The 19639-nt window shown below is 42.1% G+C and overlaps 1 protein-coding gene across 1 annotated transcript; it reads left to right on the top strand.

The window, feature by feature from the left end:
• Nucleotides 1-3102: 3102 nt before the first annotated feature.
• LOC140133583 (kelch-like protein 10) lies at nt 3103-13227 on the top strand. Its single transcript, XM_072153933.1, has 5 exons — nt 3103-3346; nt 5736-6225; nt 9372-9986; nt 10609-10758; nt 12830-13227. The coding sequence occupies exons 1-5, from the start codon at nt 3159-3161 to the stop codon at nt 13190-13192; spliced, it is 1806 nt and encodes a 601-aa protein (XP_072010034.1). The 5' UTR covers nt 3103-3158; the 3' UTR covers nt 13193-13227.
• Nucleotides 13228-19639: the final 6412 nt, after the last annotated feature.

Raw genomic sequence — 19639 nt, 5'->3', positions numbered from 1 at the left:
AAAGGTGCAAGATGCTCCCAAACAAGGGGGTGGAAGTTTATAATATCTCACTGAAAACAATAGGATTAACCCAATGGAATCCAACATATTCCATCCATGGAGAGTTAGGAGGACACATTCACACAAAATTGGCATTCAGTCTCACTTAGAACAAAAGTCTGAACAAAAGAACATCTCGGGGGTTATTTATCATTAGGCAGGCTCCTTTTGACAGTTCTGTTTATTTTTGGAGATCCAATGCCCATTAGAATCATAAAAGTGGCTTTATAACTTTAATTAATGTTCTTGTGGTCTACTTTCTGTCTGGGATTATATATTAAAGAGTTCCCATAAAAGTCTCAACATCCATAAAAAGTCTCAGCAAATACACTAGTGGCTATGGAGTGACTATGAGACTTTTTATGGGAGTTTTTGCAAAAGTCTCAAACCATGAATCTGGCTTTGTACATTGTTGCACTAGTAGTTCTTTGTTTGCACCAGATTAATGAAGAGGTGGAAATAGTCCGGTGAGACTCTTTAGCAGTGAAAAGTCAAAAAAACTCAATGCGACCTTTTGGAGACTTTTTTATGCCAAAAATGTCCAGGAAAGCCAATGATGAATAACCTCACCCCCATGTGTATGGCCAGCTTAAAAGTGCCTGCCACATGCAGTGGAAAGCATGAAACAGAGCAGAGAGGTACACAAATGGATATGGTTTGATGGGAAAAATCTTCAGAATATAATACATTATATAAATCTCCAGCTCTTCCTGCTCTAGGACACTCTACCTACTGATACAATATTATGTAAACGTACATCTTCTTTATTATTTGCTGTCTGCAGAAAATAAACTATGCCTTCTCTTTGTAACTCTTCCTGCTCTATAACATCTTGCCTGCATAAAATAAATCTGGCGCTCCCTGCACTGCTCCGACAGTTAACCTTTTTTTGATGCACCTTTCGTCGCATTTCTTTCTGACACTGCATGATAAATGTGGCGATTGAGCACTGGAAAGCCCCCTTTAGTGCAGAAACTTGTGTTGTGTTAGATATAGTGCAGCATAGTGGCACAGACACTTTTTAAATACCTGTTGTGAGACACTGAAGGGGTTAACTGTGGATGGGCGGTATGTTTCCCCTAGGTTTTGCTATTATGCAAGGCCTTAGTGCTGAGGTTGGGTTGTCCAGCACCTTGGACACAGGTGGTGGGAACAGCCCAATCAGCCTGCATAAAGCCGCTCAGCAGAGCTGAGAGTGTCTTCTCTCTGACAGGAGGCTGGAGAGCACACAGCCCGGTCCTCTGTCGCAACCGGTCCCAAGAGGCTTTGGGGGCCCATAAGATCTCACTTTTTCTTATGAAAAGACTAGTACTATGAACCATACATTATAGTCGGGGGCCTGGCACAGACTTTGCACTGGGGCCCATCAGCGTCAAGTTACACCACGGCTCCCATGGTATGTTATAGGCTCATTAAATGCCACATAGCACCTTAAATTTGTGTCAGCAATATGTGACCTCCAAAAGAGTGATGGCGCACCTTCCCTTATGCGCTCTGTTATGGGCCCATAAAGTGATTTACATCCACATGTGGGGTATTGCCATACTTGAGAAACTGCACAACCAAATCTAAGATGTGTTTTCACATTTTACCCTGCAAGGAAATCTAAATTTTAGGGCTTAAAGGGGTATTCTCGTCTGGGCACTCACATTCAGTTTCATTAATCTGCCATATATAAACATTTCTTCAATTAGATGTTATTAAAAAAAATGTTCCTGTGTGAAGATAATTTCTCATAAATGTAGTCATGTTGTCCCTTAGAAACGAGATAGCTTCCTCGGATACGGCCACCTCTGCTGAAGGGATTGCACAAAGAAACAAATTGTTTTTGTATATGAAATGTCCGGGAGTTACTGTATGTCCTACAGCCGTCCTGTGGTAACGATTGCTGAATCCTGGTGGTCCGGCAGGACTCTATAGCGCAAGTCTGGCCACCGCTGCCAGAGTGTGACGTGGTCGTATCCGAGGAAGTTATCTGGTTTCTAACGGACAACATGACTTCATTTATGAGAAATTATCTTTACACAGGAACATTTTTTTTATTAACATCCAATTGAAGAAATGTTTACATAAGGCAAATGAATTTAATTAAATGTAAATGCCCAGATGGGAATACCCCTTTAATAAACATTTTGTCAAAATTTGAAAATTCTGTATAGAATCTCCATTTTGCTGTGATTCATGTTCGAAGCTTAAAGGGTTAACAAGCTTAAGAAGGGCTATTTTTAATAGTTTGAGGGGTGCAATTTAAAAATGTGGTGCTTTGTGGGGTGTTTCTAATAAGTAGAACTTTTAAAACCCTATAAATATGAATAGGCCTCTTAAATCATTGAATCTAAAATTTCCTTGAAAATCTCAAAAATTGCATTTCAATTTGTGAGCCTCCTAATATTCTAATAAAATAACATAACATAAAATTAATGATGTCAACATAAAGCAGACATGTGGTTGATGTTAGTTAGTAAATTGTTTGGTTAGACTAACTGTATGATGAGAATATCATTTAGAAATCCAAAAATCACAAATTTTTCCATAGCCAAACCATTCCGACCAAAATATAAAACTGAGGCTACATTCACAAAAACGTATGGGGGGCGTATATACTGCTGATGTATCTATGGCGTATATACATCCCGATACACGGCAATGGGCTCACGGTGCCCTACGTGAGCGGTAGGGTGCCGCACACGTGTGGCACCGTTCCGTAGCCGGGAGAAAGATAGGACATGTCCTATCTTTCTCCCATAATACAGCGCTGCAACAATATATTGTTATGGATATATTGTCATTCCCTCCGCCTATCTCAGACACCAATGTATACCGTAATACCGTACAGAGGGCATACATCGTGTGAATGTAGCCTAAGGTGAAGTTCAAAATATCACTAAAAATCACCTTGGTAAGTTAAAGAGTTCTAAAGTTATAATTACATATTTGAAAATCATAAAGATACAAAATAATAAAGATCTGCATATACTGCACAAGAACACATCCTACATCTATGCCCCTCCCTAACCATTCTGTATAGAATCCTCATGTACAATGCAGGTTGTGATGTCATTATAGAAGAGGTGATAGACGAAGTGAAATGACAGTATAGACCACGATATGTCCACGATATGTCCATCATGGAGATCGAAGATAACATCCCCACCAGCAACATGGAACATAAAATGGACCCGATGGCTTACACTGTATTTAATGAGCTGAGATTGGAGGGAAAGCTGTGTGACGTGGTGATTAAAGCCAGCGGGGTGGAGTTCAAGGCTCATAAGAACATCCTCTGTGGCTGTAGTCCTTACTTTAGGTCAGTGATTATTATGTTCAAAGACTCTTTAAAAGGAACCTGCCATCAGAAATTGACATATCATACCACTACTAGTATGTTGCCAAGCAGCTGAGCACAATCCAGATCATTTTTCTTTGAGAGCCCAGTGTGGAGGCATCATTCAGAAAATCAACTTTGGAAGTGAGATGTCATTTGGTTGTATAAAGTTTAACACTGAAGTCAAGCTCTCTCTTTCTCAGAAAGCTGCTGATGACAAGTTCCCTTTAGGGAGGAGCTGATCCACGAACTAATATATTTACCTTGATTTTTAGTAATTTTAGTGATCTATTTTTCAGTTTTCTTGAACTGATAGGTAGGGTCACTGCTATGAAGTCGCTCATAGACTGCACACGAGACAACTGCTCCACAGTCTTTCTATAGGTCACTCTGGATGAGTAACAGCAATACTGAACAGTACATCCATCCTTATCTCTCACCCAACCCATTCTTCACTTCCTTCTCTATAGATTTCTATAGTCAATTGTAATGTGATTCTTCATTATCTTGTACTTTATGAGTTATTGCCAAATTCGGAGAGGAAGTGGTGCTGGGGTAGGGGAAATTGGGGAAAGCTGTTGTGAAGAGCTCCTCCTGTCTACACCTTATCAAAGGTTTTAAAACAAAAACCCCTAACACTCAAAACCAAACTTAAAATGGTCAATAACTTTTGATGCAAACTTTGAATCAAAGAGTAACACAAGTGACTGGAAGAAACTGTGATGTATCAAAACCAAATTTGCCCTTTCTCCATTAAGCGCCAATTCACATCTCATTAATTTCCTCATTTCATTTTTGCATCAGCGAAACAAATAGACGCATTTAAGAAACTGCTGAAATAACTGAGATGTGAACTGTCATTACTTTCCTCATATGATGTTCCCTTCTTCCCGGATAAATTCCCTGTTTGCTGATTTCCATCTTGCTACACACATGGACATTTTTTCATTGCAGTGTATGATTTCGCAGTAATACACAAAAATATTCTCTAAGGTTTTCTCCACACGTTTTTAATTTTGTGTGAATTATATACAAGTTTTGTTTTGTTGCAAGTTTTATTCCAGAAGATTTTCAGCGTAATACAGTAGCATTAAAATTAATGTGATTTGGAAAAAGTTGTATAGACTTTGGGTTTCTTCTCAATTGTAATTTATTGCGGCTGGCTATATAATTGGGGCTGGCAAGCTCTATACTGGGGGCTGGCTGGCTGTATATGTGGGGCTCGATGGCTATATACAGGGGGTTGGCAGGATATATACAGGGGGCTGGCAGGCTATATACTGGAGGCTGGCTGCCTATGTACTGGGGATGGCTATGTACTGCGGCTGGCTATATAATTGGGGCTGGCTATACTGGGGGCTAGCTGGCTGTATATGTGGGGCTGGATGGCTATATACAGGGGGCTGACAGGCTATATACAGGGGACTGACAGGCTAAATACAGGGGGCTGGCAGGCCATATACTGGGGGCTGGCAGGCTATGTGCTGGGGGCATGAGACATTGGCATTAGACTGGCAGTATATATACTAAAGTCTGGCTATATACTGGGCCAGGAACTGGCTATATACTGATGGCTCATGGCTATATACTGGGGGGCATGAGCTAGCTAGGTATATACTGGGTGGCAGATGGGTTGGCTTGCTACATACTGGGGTAGGGAGTTGGATAGCTATATACTTCGGGGCACAGGCTGAGTAGCTATATACTGGGGGGAGGCTGTTACCAATGCATTTCCCACCCTAGGCTTATACTCCAGTCTAGAAATTGAGAAAGAGCTATCAATCTGTCAATCCAGGTTTTTGTGGTAAAATTAAGGGCGTGGGTTTATAATCTGGTTTGCTCATACTCAATTATTTAAAAGGTTTATCCGGGTGTTAAAAAATACTGAGGGCCGGGCTGGGGTGGGCTAGTTAAACATTATAAACATCTACTTACCTTGTCTGGCACTGCTGATGTCCCGCGGCACAATCCATCTCCTCTGTGCGCCGTTTTGTATATAGGAGCGCACAGGGAGCTTCCGGCCGGCCAGCTGGAAGCTCCCATCCGACACCATCTCCCAGCCCTTACAACGCTGAGAGATAGGGACAGATGGGAGGAGCCGGTCACATCGTGGACCGGAAGCTCCCTGTGCGCGGCTTCTGTGCCCCCGTAAACAAACAGGGGCACGGATCAAAGGGCCGCGGCGCTGGAAATCGGCGGCGCCGGAGGTGGTAAGTGCATGTTTATTATGTTTAACTAGCCCAACCCAGCCCGGCCATAAGTAATTTTTAACAGCCAGATAACCCCTTTAAGGTATTTTGTTCCAGTTACTTCTTTCATGTATTTTTGTTATTAGCTCATGCTTGTAACCCCAATGTATTTGTACCTGCAGAGCATTGTTCACCAGCAGCTGGATCAGCAGTGAAGATGACGTGTATGACATCCCTGGTATCGATCCGGAGATTATGAAATTGATCATAGAGTTTGCCTACACCTGGACAGTCCCAATCACCTGTAATAATGTGGAAAGTGTGTTTATCGCGGCAGATTACTTAAATATTCTTAGTCTCGTACAACTCTGCTCCAAATTTCTGAAAAAACAACTGTGCCATGAGAATTGTATTGGACTCTATAGGTTCACTGAGTGTTATTACTCCCCCGAGCTGCATCAGGAGGCGCACATGTACATCTTACACAACTTTGAAGATATAGCTAAGCTCTCAGATGAGTTCCTTGACTTATCAGCCGTGGAACTTAAAGGCCTCCTAGAAAAGGACGAACTAAACATCAAACAGGAGGAAACTGCATTTGAAGCTATTGTGAAGTGGATCAGTCATAGCCCAGAACAACGAAAACATCACATTTCACTTCTTCTTCCAGAGGTAATATTCATTTTTTTACTTTTTGCCTTTATTATTTATATATTGTTACAAACAACATAACACAGCACAGAACACATTACAGATTATACATGGCGCAGTGTAGGAGCTTGTGCCAGATCTGGATGAGTAATACAGCTTTACAGGGCAGACATCTGCCAGCAATGTTTGTCTAAAAAAAATTTACATCATGGATGTTCAACAACTGTGAGTGCAACTGCGACAACAGCCTCTTAAAAATCGTTTAGTCATAGGAGGCTCCTTCCAGTAAAAGAATGGGATTTTGGAAACCCCATGAGCTTTATGGAGGCTTTCAGGCTTGTGAATGATGCCTATCAGAGATAAGTGAATCGTTGGGGTCATTTATCTTAGGATTTTCTCTTTTTTTGGCAGATTTGTATATTTGCGCCTAATTATGAGACTTTTCTATTCACCTAGCAAAGTTTGCCATGCAAGAATTGCAAAAAAACCCCATAGCTCAGATGCCTTATATCAACCTCTAAGATAAACGAAACAAGTCCAAAACACAGAAAAAGACAAAAAAAAAGATGCATACAAATTTCTTAAAGATAAATGACCCCCATTAAATTGACAATTGACCTAATTGTCCTCCAAAACAGAAGGGGGGAGGCATTAATTATTGACTTCTAGACAGAAAACTGGCATTTTTTTCCACCTGCTACACCATATTTATTAAGTGTTGGCATCATAATATTGGTGCTAAACATGGCAGTCCTTGTCTCTTACTAAACTCCAGCTGTGTAAATTTGCAGTCTCTGTGTATCTTTATTTGTGGGTTTGTATCGGATAAGCTGCTAGACCTGAGAATGTATGCCATACATAGAGGTATCTATCAACTAACCAAGGATAACTAAGAAGAACCAACCCATGGGTCAGGAAGAAAAAGAGGGATAAAAACATCAAGAAGATGTTCCGCTCTGGAATGCAGTGAGGCTGACATGGACTCCATCATTCTCATATGTCGAATATGAGAGTACAGGTCCTGCTATGATGGGGGAGCGTGGTGTTTCCAAAATAGAGAAATCAGAGCACTCTACTTTCATAGTGACTTGTTGCACTGTTTCTAGGACCCGGCTGTCCATTGCCCAGTAAAGTTGTATAACCGTGCACTCCCAGAAAACATGTAATAGGGAGGCCCCAAAGGCATTACACCTCCAGCAGGTGTCAGGGATTTGTGGGTTTAGTTTGTTTAGCAGTGCGGGGTATGGTAATAATTCATTAAGATCTTATATTGGTTCCCCTTGTATAAGGCTGACATGGAACCCTTGGGAGACCTTTCCCAAATCATCTTCCGTATGGGCATTGGAATCGGTCTCCCTATTCATTCCTCCCACTGATGCATGTAGGTATGTTTGATTGGCTCTAGGTATGTCTGTGCCAGCAATAGGCTATTGAGATCTGATATACGTAAGTCCTCTAGGGCCAGAACTTGCAAGGATCCCAGTGTCTGTAGGCAATGCTGGGAGATATTAGGAGATAAGTAGTTGTTACTGGTGCAAAGCAGTCAGAGACTGCGAGTAAATCTGTCAAGGTAAGAAGGCGCTTGGTTGTGGAGTGAGCCAGGTCTTTCACTTGGAACACCTTTGTTTGTTTCCAGAACTCCACAAACTCTGTAGTCAGACTTTTAGGTAAATGTGGTGTATATAAAAAGGGTGTGAGCGGGGACTTATGTGTGGCCAGATTGAATCCAATATGGCACCTTGTAAATGCCATTGGTGCTAGAAGTGATGTGGTGGGTGTTTCTGTCGGTGGTCCCCATATGTTAAAGTTCTTTCCTATCAAAGTAATTTCCCCACGGTTTGAGGATAGTTTAGTCAGTACTTTAGTAAGGAAAGGAAGTTGACCTCTGTTAGGGGCATATATGTTAACTCCCAGAATGAATCCTCTAAGTATCAGGTATGGACCATAGGGATCTACCTCAGTTTCTGATAATTGCAAGGGGCAATGACTAGATATCAAAATGGTCAACCTCTGCTTTCTTGGTAGGGGCATTGTACGGGAAGGCAGTTGGATACCAATGCTATGCAAAGTGGAAGGAACCTGTATGAATGTTATATCAGCTTTAGATTTTCATCGTTCCTTCATTAGGAGGCGCCTTTTGATATCTGAATTGAGGCCTTTGACATTAAGTGAAAGGATTTTAACCATTATCTCTGAAGTCTGGTCTTTTGCTATTTGGAAACACAGCCTCAGGGCCCCCCGGACTGGATCCCACCATTAACTATTCCCGTCAGGTTTGTGGGAGACTCAGAGACAACCTTGTACATTGACCCATGGGTTAACAAGCATAACAGAGTTAAACGTTTAAATAGAATAAAAATGTAAAACATAAAAAGGATCTGTCAATATTTCTCGCCTTGAATTCCTTTGATAGGTACTGAAAGCAACCAATTAGTCTGCTCCAAGAAAAAGGGAGCGAGTGGTTTCTGGTGGATTCACTTTAGGGGGAAATATGTACCAAGATACTATGATGATGCATTTGTACAAAAAATGGTAAAGAAAACTAGGTTGACAGTAAATATTGTCGGGTCAATTGTAGATGCACCCCTAAGTCTTGGTACAAAGTCCCACCGTACCCAGTTAGATCTGAGAGTGTCATGAGGTTCCTTGATTCCATTAATTACCTTCTAGTACCACTTTCATTTGAGGGCGCCACGTAACTATCCTTGAATTAATTTTGATCATCTTCGTCCACCCTTTGCGCCACCGGTCCTTTTCGGTTACCCATTGGTGGGTGAGTGGAATAAGCTTCTTTTTAATGCTTATGAGGCTCAGGGTGTGCAGCGCTCACAAGTTATGCGTTTGCACACTTCGGCATCAGGCTACTCCCTCCTTTTTGTTTTTTTAAAGAAAATTTTAAATTTTAGTTTCCAATAAAACGATAATAGCTTTTATTATTATCGTTATAACAGATTTGTACATTTGTCATCCTCTCAGTCAATAATTTTTTTTCCTTCACCTTCTAAAAGTTTTGAAAAAGTCATAAATACCCAAACTTGCAAAGAGGTTTATATTAAATATGTTAAAGATCTCAGAAGATGGTGAAGCAAGTTATTTACTGTATGCAATTATTTCTCATTACTCTCTCTAACTTTTGGTTGTCTTTTTTCATAAATTGACATTTCTAGGTTCGCTTTGCCTTTATGAACACGGATTTCTTCAACATCAATGTCAAAGTGAACAACTATATAAAAGGGAATGAACAGTGTAATCCAATTATCATTGACGCCCTGCGAGCTATGTTTAACCTTAGCACAAATGGCCACTCAAATACAGATTTAAGTCGCATGAGCCGACCCCGTCTTCCATATGAAGTCTTGTTTGCAGTTGGTGGCTGGAGCGGCGGTAGCCCTACTAATGCTATTGAATGTTATGATTCCCGTGCTGACCAGTGGATCCAAATAACAAGTGAAGAAATGAGTCCAAGAGCTTATCATGGAACAGCATATTTGAAGGGGTATTTGTATATCATTGGTGGATTCGATAGTGTGGACTATTTCAACAATGTAAATCGTTTTGACCCAATTGAGAAATCCTGGCAGGAAGTAGCACCCATGCACTCAAAAAGGTGCTATGTCAGTGTTGCTATCCTGGATGAAAACATCTACGCGATGGGAGGCTTTGATGGCCATGCACGTCTGAACACTGCAGAGCGCTACGAGCCAAAAACCAATCAGTGGACCCTGATATCACCCATGAACGAGCAAAGGAGCGATGCCAGCGCCACTACCCTAAATAACAGGGTAAGGAGATAATGACCTTTAAGTATAGTATGAATACCATCCACAGAGCTTTAGGGCTCTTTCACATTGGCGTTGTTTTTCACCTCCATGCTTCAGTGATATCCATGGATGCCTCACAAAGCCAATGATTTCTATGGGTGTTTTTACATTGGCTTGTATTTTCACTGATCCTTTGTCCATGGAAAAAATTAGGAAACGTCCTATTTTTTTCACGGATTCGGATCACGGAAGCCAATAGAAGTCTATGGGTCCGCAAAAAAAACTGATGAAACATCCATGTTTCTCAAAGATGAGGCTGGAAAACCAAGCAATGTTAGACCTTCATTTTTTTTTTATGCGTACACAGAGACAGAGCCCATGAATCACAAAGACAAAACGGAGTCACAACGGAGACAGAACGCAACTAATGTGCAACTGAAGCTGAGCACCAACGCCAATGTGAAAGAGCCCATAGTCTATGCTATAAAATCCTGCAGATTATCTGCTTATGGCTCCACATCAATTAATCTGCAGCAAGTATGGACTGTGTGTCCCGACCTACAATTGACTTCCCCAATAAATAAATCCCTATCATTATATATTTATATATTAAATTGATGCCAATCTTTATTTTTTTTTACAGATTTATATATGTGGAGGGTTCAATGGGAATGAGTGTTTGTCCACTGCTGAGATGTACAGCCCTGACACCAGGCAATGGAGCACAATCTCCCCAATGATGAACCGGAGAAGCGGAGTGGGAGCCATCGCCTATAGAGAAAAAGTATATGCGGTATGGAGGAGATATTTTGACATGAGACAAACCTTGAACATAATAAAGCTTAGCAGTCACAGACCATAATAGATTATACAGTTCAGCTTTATTAGAGATGACGGCATATACCAGTGATGGCAAACCTTTTAGACACCGCGTGCCCAAACAACCAAAACCCACATATTTTTCACAAAGTGTCAATGCGACAATTTCAGCACCAACTTTCACAGGTTTAAATTGTATAGGCACTCGAGGACAACAATACTGGGACTGCAAGAGGCCTTGAGTTCTGTCTGGCAAACTCTACCCTGGGGTGATGGCAAGGGTGCCCATAAAGAGGGCTCTGAGTGCCACCACTGGCACGCGTGCCATAGGTTCGCCACCACTGGCATATACAATGCAAGAAAACTGGTAGTCGTAGTCAGTTGGCTACCACTAGTCCTTCATTGTTATTCAGTGTTATTTGGTGCTGCACTTGGCATGTGATTTCCTCTTTTGTGAAGGTTTTTAGAGCAGTACTGAGATATATTGGACTTTTGGGGAGGTACAGTATTCTGAGCCACACTGGGGTCTTTAGCATTTTTAAAGAAGTATTTTGTTCTGCTTTCTATTATCTTATTGCCACTGCTGGGGAAGTACTCTGTGATATTTTCACATGTCACTGAATATTAAGTGGATATCTCTCACAGCCTAGGACTTCTTCAAATAATCTAAGCTCAAGAGTCCCACTCAAACTATTTCTTACAAGCCCGGGTTTTAGGCCGCCATTACAGTTTCTGTCTTTTATCTCACATGCTCTAATATTCTGTTTTATTATGCAGATTGTCATGGATGCAGCAATACCAAATATGTGGGGGTTTCGTGTATTTTATTCAATTTTTATTTTACTGAATAAAAACTAATTTGGAGAAAATCTTGTTCATTTTAGCATCACCATCTGTTCATATGCATAACTTTTTTATTTTTCGGCTGGCAAATCTGATTAAGGGTTTATTTTTTGTGAGAAGAGGTGTGCTTTTTAGTGGTCTTATTTTACAGTGGGTAACTTTTTGAAATCACTTTTTAGAGCTTTTTTAAAAAGGTATTAATTAAAAATTATCTTTTTTCGGAAAGTTTTTTGCGTTTTTTTTTCCCCCAGAGTTTACCGTGCGGGTCCAGTAATAATTCTGTTTTATTATACAGATTGTTACGGACGCAACAATACCAAATATGTCGGGTTTTTTGTGTGTTTGTGTTTTTATGGGAGTTATATTTTTATTTAATTATTTTTTATTTACTCTACTGTTTAAACGTAAGTGTTTTTTTTTTACTTCTACAAACTTGAACTTGAACCAGTGACGCTCTGATCGCTGGTTCAAGTTCAATACACTGCTCTGCAATACTTATTCATTGTACAGCATCTTCCCGCAGGGACGTACTATAATGTCCAGGTGCGCGTAGGGGTTAAGGAGTTTTTTTACTTCCCTGAACTAGTCTTCAGGCTTTCACTCTGCTGAACCCGTTCCCTACACTGTACTGATAGGATACAAGCACATGGAAACAGTTCTGTCTACAGCTGGGAATCTGTTCCAAAATCTTAATAAAAAGCGATTAAAAGGTTGTACAGTCCCCATAATGATAGCAATGAAAAATTCATATCATCTCAAAAAAATGACACCTTTATGCAGCTACATACACAGAAGTACAGGCATAAAAGGGAGGTTACAGTGCAGTGCAGCAAGTAAGGCCGATGTTGTGGTGAGACATCTCAGTGTGGTGATGTGCAGTGATGGCAGTTACACATCATTAAAATGGTAACAGAGCAGGACAGTCTTGTAGATCATCACTGGGAGCAGAGCATAGGAGGGAGGAGGAGCTACTGAGAACTAAAAGATCATGGGACTTGTAGTTTCTAGTGGTGGCCATCTTGATGATAACTCTATTTTAGAAAGCCCATAACATTTTGTGAATCATAAAAACAAACTATTTAAACCATTTTGTGGTTAATGACATTGTTGTATTCATTTATTTACAGCATTATCAAAAGTTCACATTCCGAGAATACCCCTTTAAACATAAGTCCGATTCAGTATTATATTTTCTATTTTAGGTTGGTGGTTTTGATGGACATAATCGCCTGAGAAGTGCAGAAGTTTACAGCCCAATCAGCAATACTTGGCATATGGTACATGACATGTACACACCGCGAAGCAACTTTGGAATTGAAGTAGTAGACGGCCATCTTTTTGTTGTAGGAGGCTTCAATGGATTTATCACAACATTCAATGTTGAATGCTACGATGAAGCCACAAATGAGTGGTATGATGCCCACGATGTGAATGTCTACCGCAGTGCCCTAAGTTGTTGTGTGATATCTGGTCTCCCTAACATCCGAGACTATGCTGCCCCCCGAGACATCTGTTCCAGACATGAAGCTTCCACAAGTTCACTACCAGTATCATATGACTTTTGAACACAAGTCCCAATAAAATAACATTGTCCTCTGGATCTGAAGAGTGGTGCATGTGTCAATTCCAGAGTGAAGGGTGCAAGATGCTCCCAGACAAGGGGGTGTTTACATAGATTTAGGTGTTTAGGATGAACTGGTACAAAAAACAAACCTAGTGACACTTCTCTGGTTTGATCACTGGGGGGAGCTACAAAACACATTGGGGTAGATTTATCAAGCTGTCTGAAAGTCGGAATATTCTTAGTTGCCCATTGCAACCAATCACAGCTCAAAGCTGAACTGTAATTGGTTGCCATGGACAACTAAGAATATTCTGACTTTTAGACAGGTTGATTAATCTGCCCTATTGTACTTTGGAAGGAATAAACTCTGTTGAACTCTTGCTAATGCTTAGAAAGTTCTCTACAGGGTGATATATTTAACTGTCGGTGAGTTGGTTGGTGGTAGACTCCCTTTAAGTTGTAAGACGCTGGATAAAGTTGTAGTAAAAAAGATATGGAGGTAATAGTAGACAGTAACTTTAAGAGACCATTTCCAGGAAGCTGCTGCCGAGGCAAATAAACCCTTGCTTTAGACAATGCACTCCAGCTCTAAAACTTTCTATAATCGTCTTATTTCATGTCTAAGATCCTACAGTAATTGAATGCCATCTATGACTATATTATTACAAGGGGGAAAACCACAAGGTTTTGTGCTCTTCACCAGGTAAATGTGGCTCAACATCTGGAAATGATTAGAGACTATTTCATAAGCCAAAAGTTCTGGCATCTAATAGCTCTAATATCAACAGTCCATCTGTTGGCAAAAAACAAAGAAAAATGACAAATAGAGGACAATTACAAAGAGTAGTATAAAACCGGAAGTGCCTCTAGTCGTAGGTGGAAATCTCAGAAGACCAAGAGGTACATGAAAAATAAGAAGACAGAGAAGCGTTGTCCTTGTAAAATAAGTTTTGCAGATAATTAGCAGCTTAGGTAGAATATTCCTCACCTTTTAGTTCTGCTGAATGCGCTTTGTAGTAGAAAACAGTCTGGCAGCCGTCAGCCTCCCGAAATGTCAGCGTGTCCAGATTCCAGGTGCAGGATAACCAAGTAAATGTAGATGGGATCCACAGGGTGGTACGGAGTAGGTTCGGTGCTCTGGAAGGACTATTGAATCAATGTACCAAGATGATTCTAATTCTTCAGGTTTGTTGTTGTTAAAAAAGCGACGCGTTTTGGCTCAGTACTTGAGCCTTCATCAGGCAACCTCTGATGCAAGTAGGAGCCTGGTCACTTCTTCCTCTGTGACTGTTTCAAAGGGAGAGCGTGAGCAGGGTGAGGTACCAGAGGGAAGGGGGTTAATGGAGTTATTGAATTGAGAAATTATTTTCTGGTGAATACAGTCAATTTTATCCTTAAAGAAGGTGGCCAGATCTTCAGGCCCAAGGCCTGTGAGAGGTCACTGCACCTTTGGTGTTAGTAAGGAGTGAAGAGTATGGAAGAGCCTTTTGGGATTATTAAAGAGAGAGCATATTAGAATAGTGGAATGGACCTGTTTTCATGGTTTACATGGATGAAGAAAACCATGTAGAGAGAGATAGCAGGGAAGGAAAACTGCCCCTTCCTCTATGACTAAGCTAGTACCTTCTTACGGGTGATGGTCAGCTTTCCGGGACTAGCTCCAGATCCGACTCTCTCTCTGAACACGAAGACCTATGCTAAAAGTAGGGGAACCGACAGAAGGAGACTAGAGTCTGGTGTACTAAATTTGGGCCCCCGTAGTGAAAAGATTGATGCAATTAAAACTTGGAGAACTAGCAATCCCAAATGGGGGACAGTGATGACCGCGGGTTTCTGTGAGATGGTTGGTACTAATGGGACGTGGCTTCCGGTATGTGTGTCCATTTATTGATTCCTTATCAATAAATATTCTTGTTCTTAGCTGTGTAACATCTTTCCCCCTCCCTTAGCTATGAGAAAGACGTTGGCGGTTTGTGGTGCCAAAGAAAATTCCTGAGGGAGAGTCGAATGAAGAGTGAAGATAATCAGTTCCTTATTTACCTCTCCATCAGGAATCAGTGAGTCGCTCACTCATTTCTAGTGGATGCGGAAATGAGCTGGAGCCGTATCTGAGCAGGAAGGACATGAACATAGGAAAGACAATGATCGGGCTCATTTGCAGGGGTCATTTGCATAGGTGAATCAACCTTACAAATGGACTGTGGAACCTTACAGGCACAGGAAAGAACAATAATGGGGTAATTGTAGTGTTGTATGATAGCAGTTTTCAAAGATATGTTTAGTTAGTGTGGGTCAGTTTAACTGACAGGTTTCCTTTAAGCACGATGATAGAAACAACCCGCCTTACATTATCCACGATGCCCCTTTACAAAGACATGATACATTTTTTTCTAGTATTGAGTTGTTTCGGCAGATTTATCTGAGGTTGTACGCTAGTTTTCTGGCAATTCCGGGACTATTTACTCCCTTCAGCCAACTCCATGCTGTATGGGTGTGGAGGGGCATGAAGGGGGACATTCAGGGAGGCAGAGTGGAATGGTGTGGTGTGTTTCTGCCAAAAACTGGTGCAGATTGGCTCAGCAACCCCATCGGGCACCGGATTTATCCGGAGGCCAAAGAGTCCTGTGAGTTCTGATGTGACCGGAGAGGTGGGGCTTAAACATATGATGGCGCACAATGATTAATCTCCCCGATGAATGTATTGTAAAAAAAAAGATCATAAATGCAGAAATTTTATGCCTATATTTATCCTCATCCCAATCTCTCATCTCATCCCAATCCAATTCTTCCCTCTACCTTATAGACTTCCATTGTCTAGTTAATCTCTAATTTTTAAATATTTTTCTATTCTATTTGTCCTTAATTTTTCCTCGACTTTTAATCTGATGTATTAATATATCAAATGAAAAGGGCCCTTTTCTTTTTTGGTTTCCCTAATTCCTGGTAATAGAAGTAGAATAAAGCTTAACATTTATCTGCTTAAAGGAAACTCTTATTTCTGATGGTGGATTACCGTATATACTCGAGTATAAGCCGACCCGAGTATAAGCCGAGACCCCTAATTTCAACACAAAAAACTGGGAAAACCTATCGACTCAAGTATAAGCCGAGGGTGGGAAATGCATTGGTTACAGCCTCCCAGTATATAGTCTGCCAGCCCCTGTAGCATACAGCCTGCCCAACCCCTGTAGTAGGAAAAAAAATAACACTGTACTCATCTTTCCGACGTCCCCCATAGGTCCTCTTCTGTCTCAGACTGTCTCAGACAGAAGAGGACCTACGGGTGACGTCAGAAAGGTGAGTTTTGTCTTTATTTTTTTAGTTGACTCGAGTATAAGCCGAGTTAGAGTTTTTGAGCCCAGATTTTGTGCTGAAAAACTAGGCTTATACTCGAGTATATAAGGTACTCGTGGTAGGTTTCCCTTAACCGGCTCCGCTGACTTTTATCCAGGATGCTTGACTTGCCATAAAGCAATAATTCCTTATTCATTAATCCTTAAGGAAATAAGTCCTTATTCAGCAAAGTATTAATTTAAAGGAATACATTATCCTGCAAACAATATTAAAAGGTATTTCTCTCCAACTCTCTGACACTATAACATCCCTTACTGCTTTATTGCTTTTAACCCCTTGGGCCAACAGATTTTTCCATTTTATGTTTCTTCACTCCCCCACCTTAAAAAATTCATAACTTTTTTTATTTTATTCTTATTACAGAGCTCTACAGAACATTATAAAACCTGTACAAATTTGGTATCCCTACCGCCATACAGTGGGGAACACTACTGCCATACAGGGATGAATACAGCCCCATACAGTGAGGAACACTACCGCCACACAGTGAGGAACACTATGGCCATACAGTGAGGTTCACTACACCCAAACAGTGAGGGACACTACCCCCATATAGTGAGGGACACTACCGCCACACAGTGAGGAACACTACGGCCATACAGTGAGGAACACTACGGCCATACAGTGAGGAACACTACCCCATACAGTGAGGAACACTACCGCCATACAGTGAGGAACACTACTGCCATACAGTGAGGAACACTACCGCCACACAGTGAGGAACACTACCGCCATACAGTGAGGAACACTACCCCATACAGTGAGGAACACTACCCCCATACAGTGAGGAACACTACGGCCATACAGTGAGGAACACTACGGCCATACAGTGAGGAACACTACCCCATACAGTGAGGAACACTACCACCATACAGTGAGGAACACTACTGCCATACAGTGAGGAACACTACCGCCACACAGTGAGGAACACTACCGCCATACAGTGAGGAACACTACCGCCACACAGTGAGGAACACTACCGCCACACAGTGAGGAACACTACGGCCATACAGGGAGGGACACTACCACCATACAGTGGTACACAAAATTCTCATGTTTGTGTAGATTGCCGAGACCCCTGCTGGTTTTGCCTTTAACAATAACGGTATTTTATTATTTTTTACCGCCATTCAGTAAGGAACACTACCGCCATACAGTGAGGAACACTACCCCCATACAGTGAGAAACGCTACTGCCATACAGTGAGGAACACTACCGCCATACAGTGAGGGACACTACCCCCAAACAGTGAGGAACCCTACCGCCATACAGTGAGGGACACTATCCCCATACAGTGAGGAACACTACCGCCATACAGTGAGTGACACTACCGCCACACAGTGAGGAATACTACCCTATACAGTGAGGAACACTACCACCATACAGTGAGGAACACTACCGCCATACAGTGAGGAACACTACCGCCATACAGTGAGGAACACGACCCCCATACATTGAGGGACACTACTGCCATACAATGAGGGACACTACCCCCATACAGTGAGGAACACTACCCCATACAATGAGGAACACTACCCCATACAGTGAGGAACACTAGCCCCGTACAGTGAGAAACACTACCGCCAAACAGTGAGGAACACTACCACCATACAGTGAGGAACACTACCGCCATACAGTGAGGGACACTACTGCCATACAATGAGAGATACTACCCCCATACAGTGAGGAACACTACCGCCATACAGTGAGGAACACTACCCCATACAATGAGGAACACTACCCCCATACAGTGAGGAACACTACCGCCATACAGTGAGGAACACTACCGCCATACAGTGAGGGACACTACCATCAAACAGTGATAAACACTATCCCCATACAGTGAGGAACACTACCGCCATATAATGAGTGACACTACCCCCATACAGTGAGGAACACTACCCCCATACAGTGAGGAACACTACCGCCATACAGTGAGGAATACTACCCCATACAGTGAGGAATACTACACTCATACAGTGAGGAACACTACCCCATACAGTGAGGGACACTAACCCCATTCTGTGAGGGACACTAACCCCATTCTGTGAGGGACACTACCCCCATACAGTGAGGAACACTAACGCCATACAGTGAGGAACACTACCCCATGCAGTGAGGAACACTACCTCCATACAGTCAAGAATACAGCCATACAGTGAAGAACACTCCTGCCATACAGTGAGGAACACAACTGCCATTCAGTGAGGAGCACTATGGCAATACAGTGCGGAACGCTACAGCCATACATTGAAGAATACAGCCATACAGTGAGGAACACTATACCCACACAGTGAGGGACACTACCGCCATACAGTGCGGAACACTACCGCCATATAATGGGGGAAACTACTCCCATACAGTGAGGAACACTACCGCCATACAGTGAGGAACACTAGCGCTATACAGTGAGGAACAATAACGCCATACAGTGAGGAACACTACCCCATACAGTGAGGAACACTACCCCCATACAGTGAGGAACACTACCCCCATACAGTGTGGAACACTACGCCATACAATGAGGAACACTACCCCATACAGTGAGGAACACTACCCCCGTACAGTGAGGAACACTACCGCCATACAGTGAGGAACACTACCACCATACAGTGAGGAACACTACTGCCATACAGTGAGGGACACTACTGCCATACAATGAGGGACACTACCGCCATACAGTGAGGAATACTACCCCCATACAGTGAGGAACACTACCGCCATACAGTGAGGAACACTACCCCATACAATGAGGAACACTACCCCCATACAGTGAGGAACACTACCGCCATACAGTGAGGGACACTACCATCAAACAGTGATAAACACTATCCCCATACAGTGAGGAACACTACCGCTATACAGTGAGGAACACTACCGCCATACAGTGAGGGACACTACCATTAAACAGTGATAAACACTTTCCCCGTACAGTGAGGAACACTACTGCCATACAATGAGGGACACTACCCCCATACAGTGAGGAACACTACCCCCATACAGTGAGGAACACTACCGCCATACAGTGAGGAATACTAACCCATACAGTGAGGAATACTAACCCATACAGTGAGGAACACTACCGCCATACAGT

The sequence above is a fragment of the Engystomops pustulosus genome, chromosome 5 (assembly GCF_040894005.1).
Source record: "Engystomops pustulosus chromosome 5, aEngPut4.maternal, whole genome shotgun sequence".
In the NCBI taxonomy this organism is placed as follows: domain Eukaryota; kingdom Metazoa; phylum Chordata; class Amphibia; order Anura; family Leptodactylidae; genus Engystomops; species Engystomops pustulosus.
Note: the sequence above shows the minus strand (reverse complement) of the source record. Positions and strands in the feature narration are given on the sequence as shown.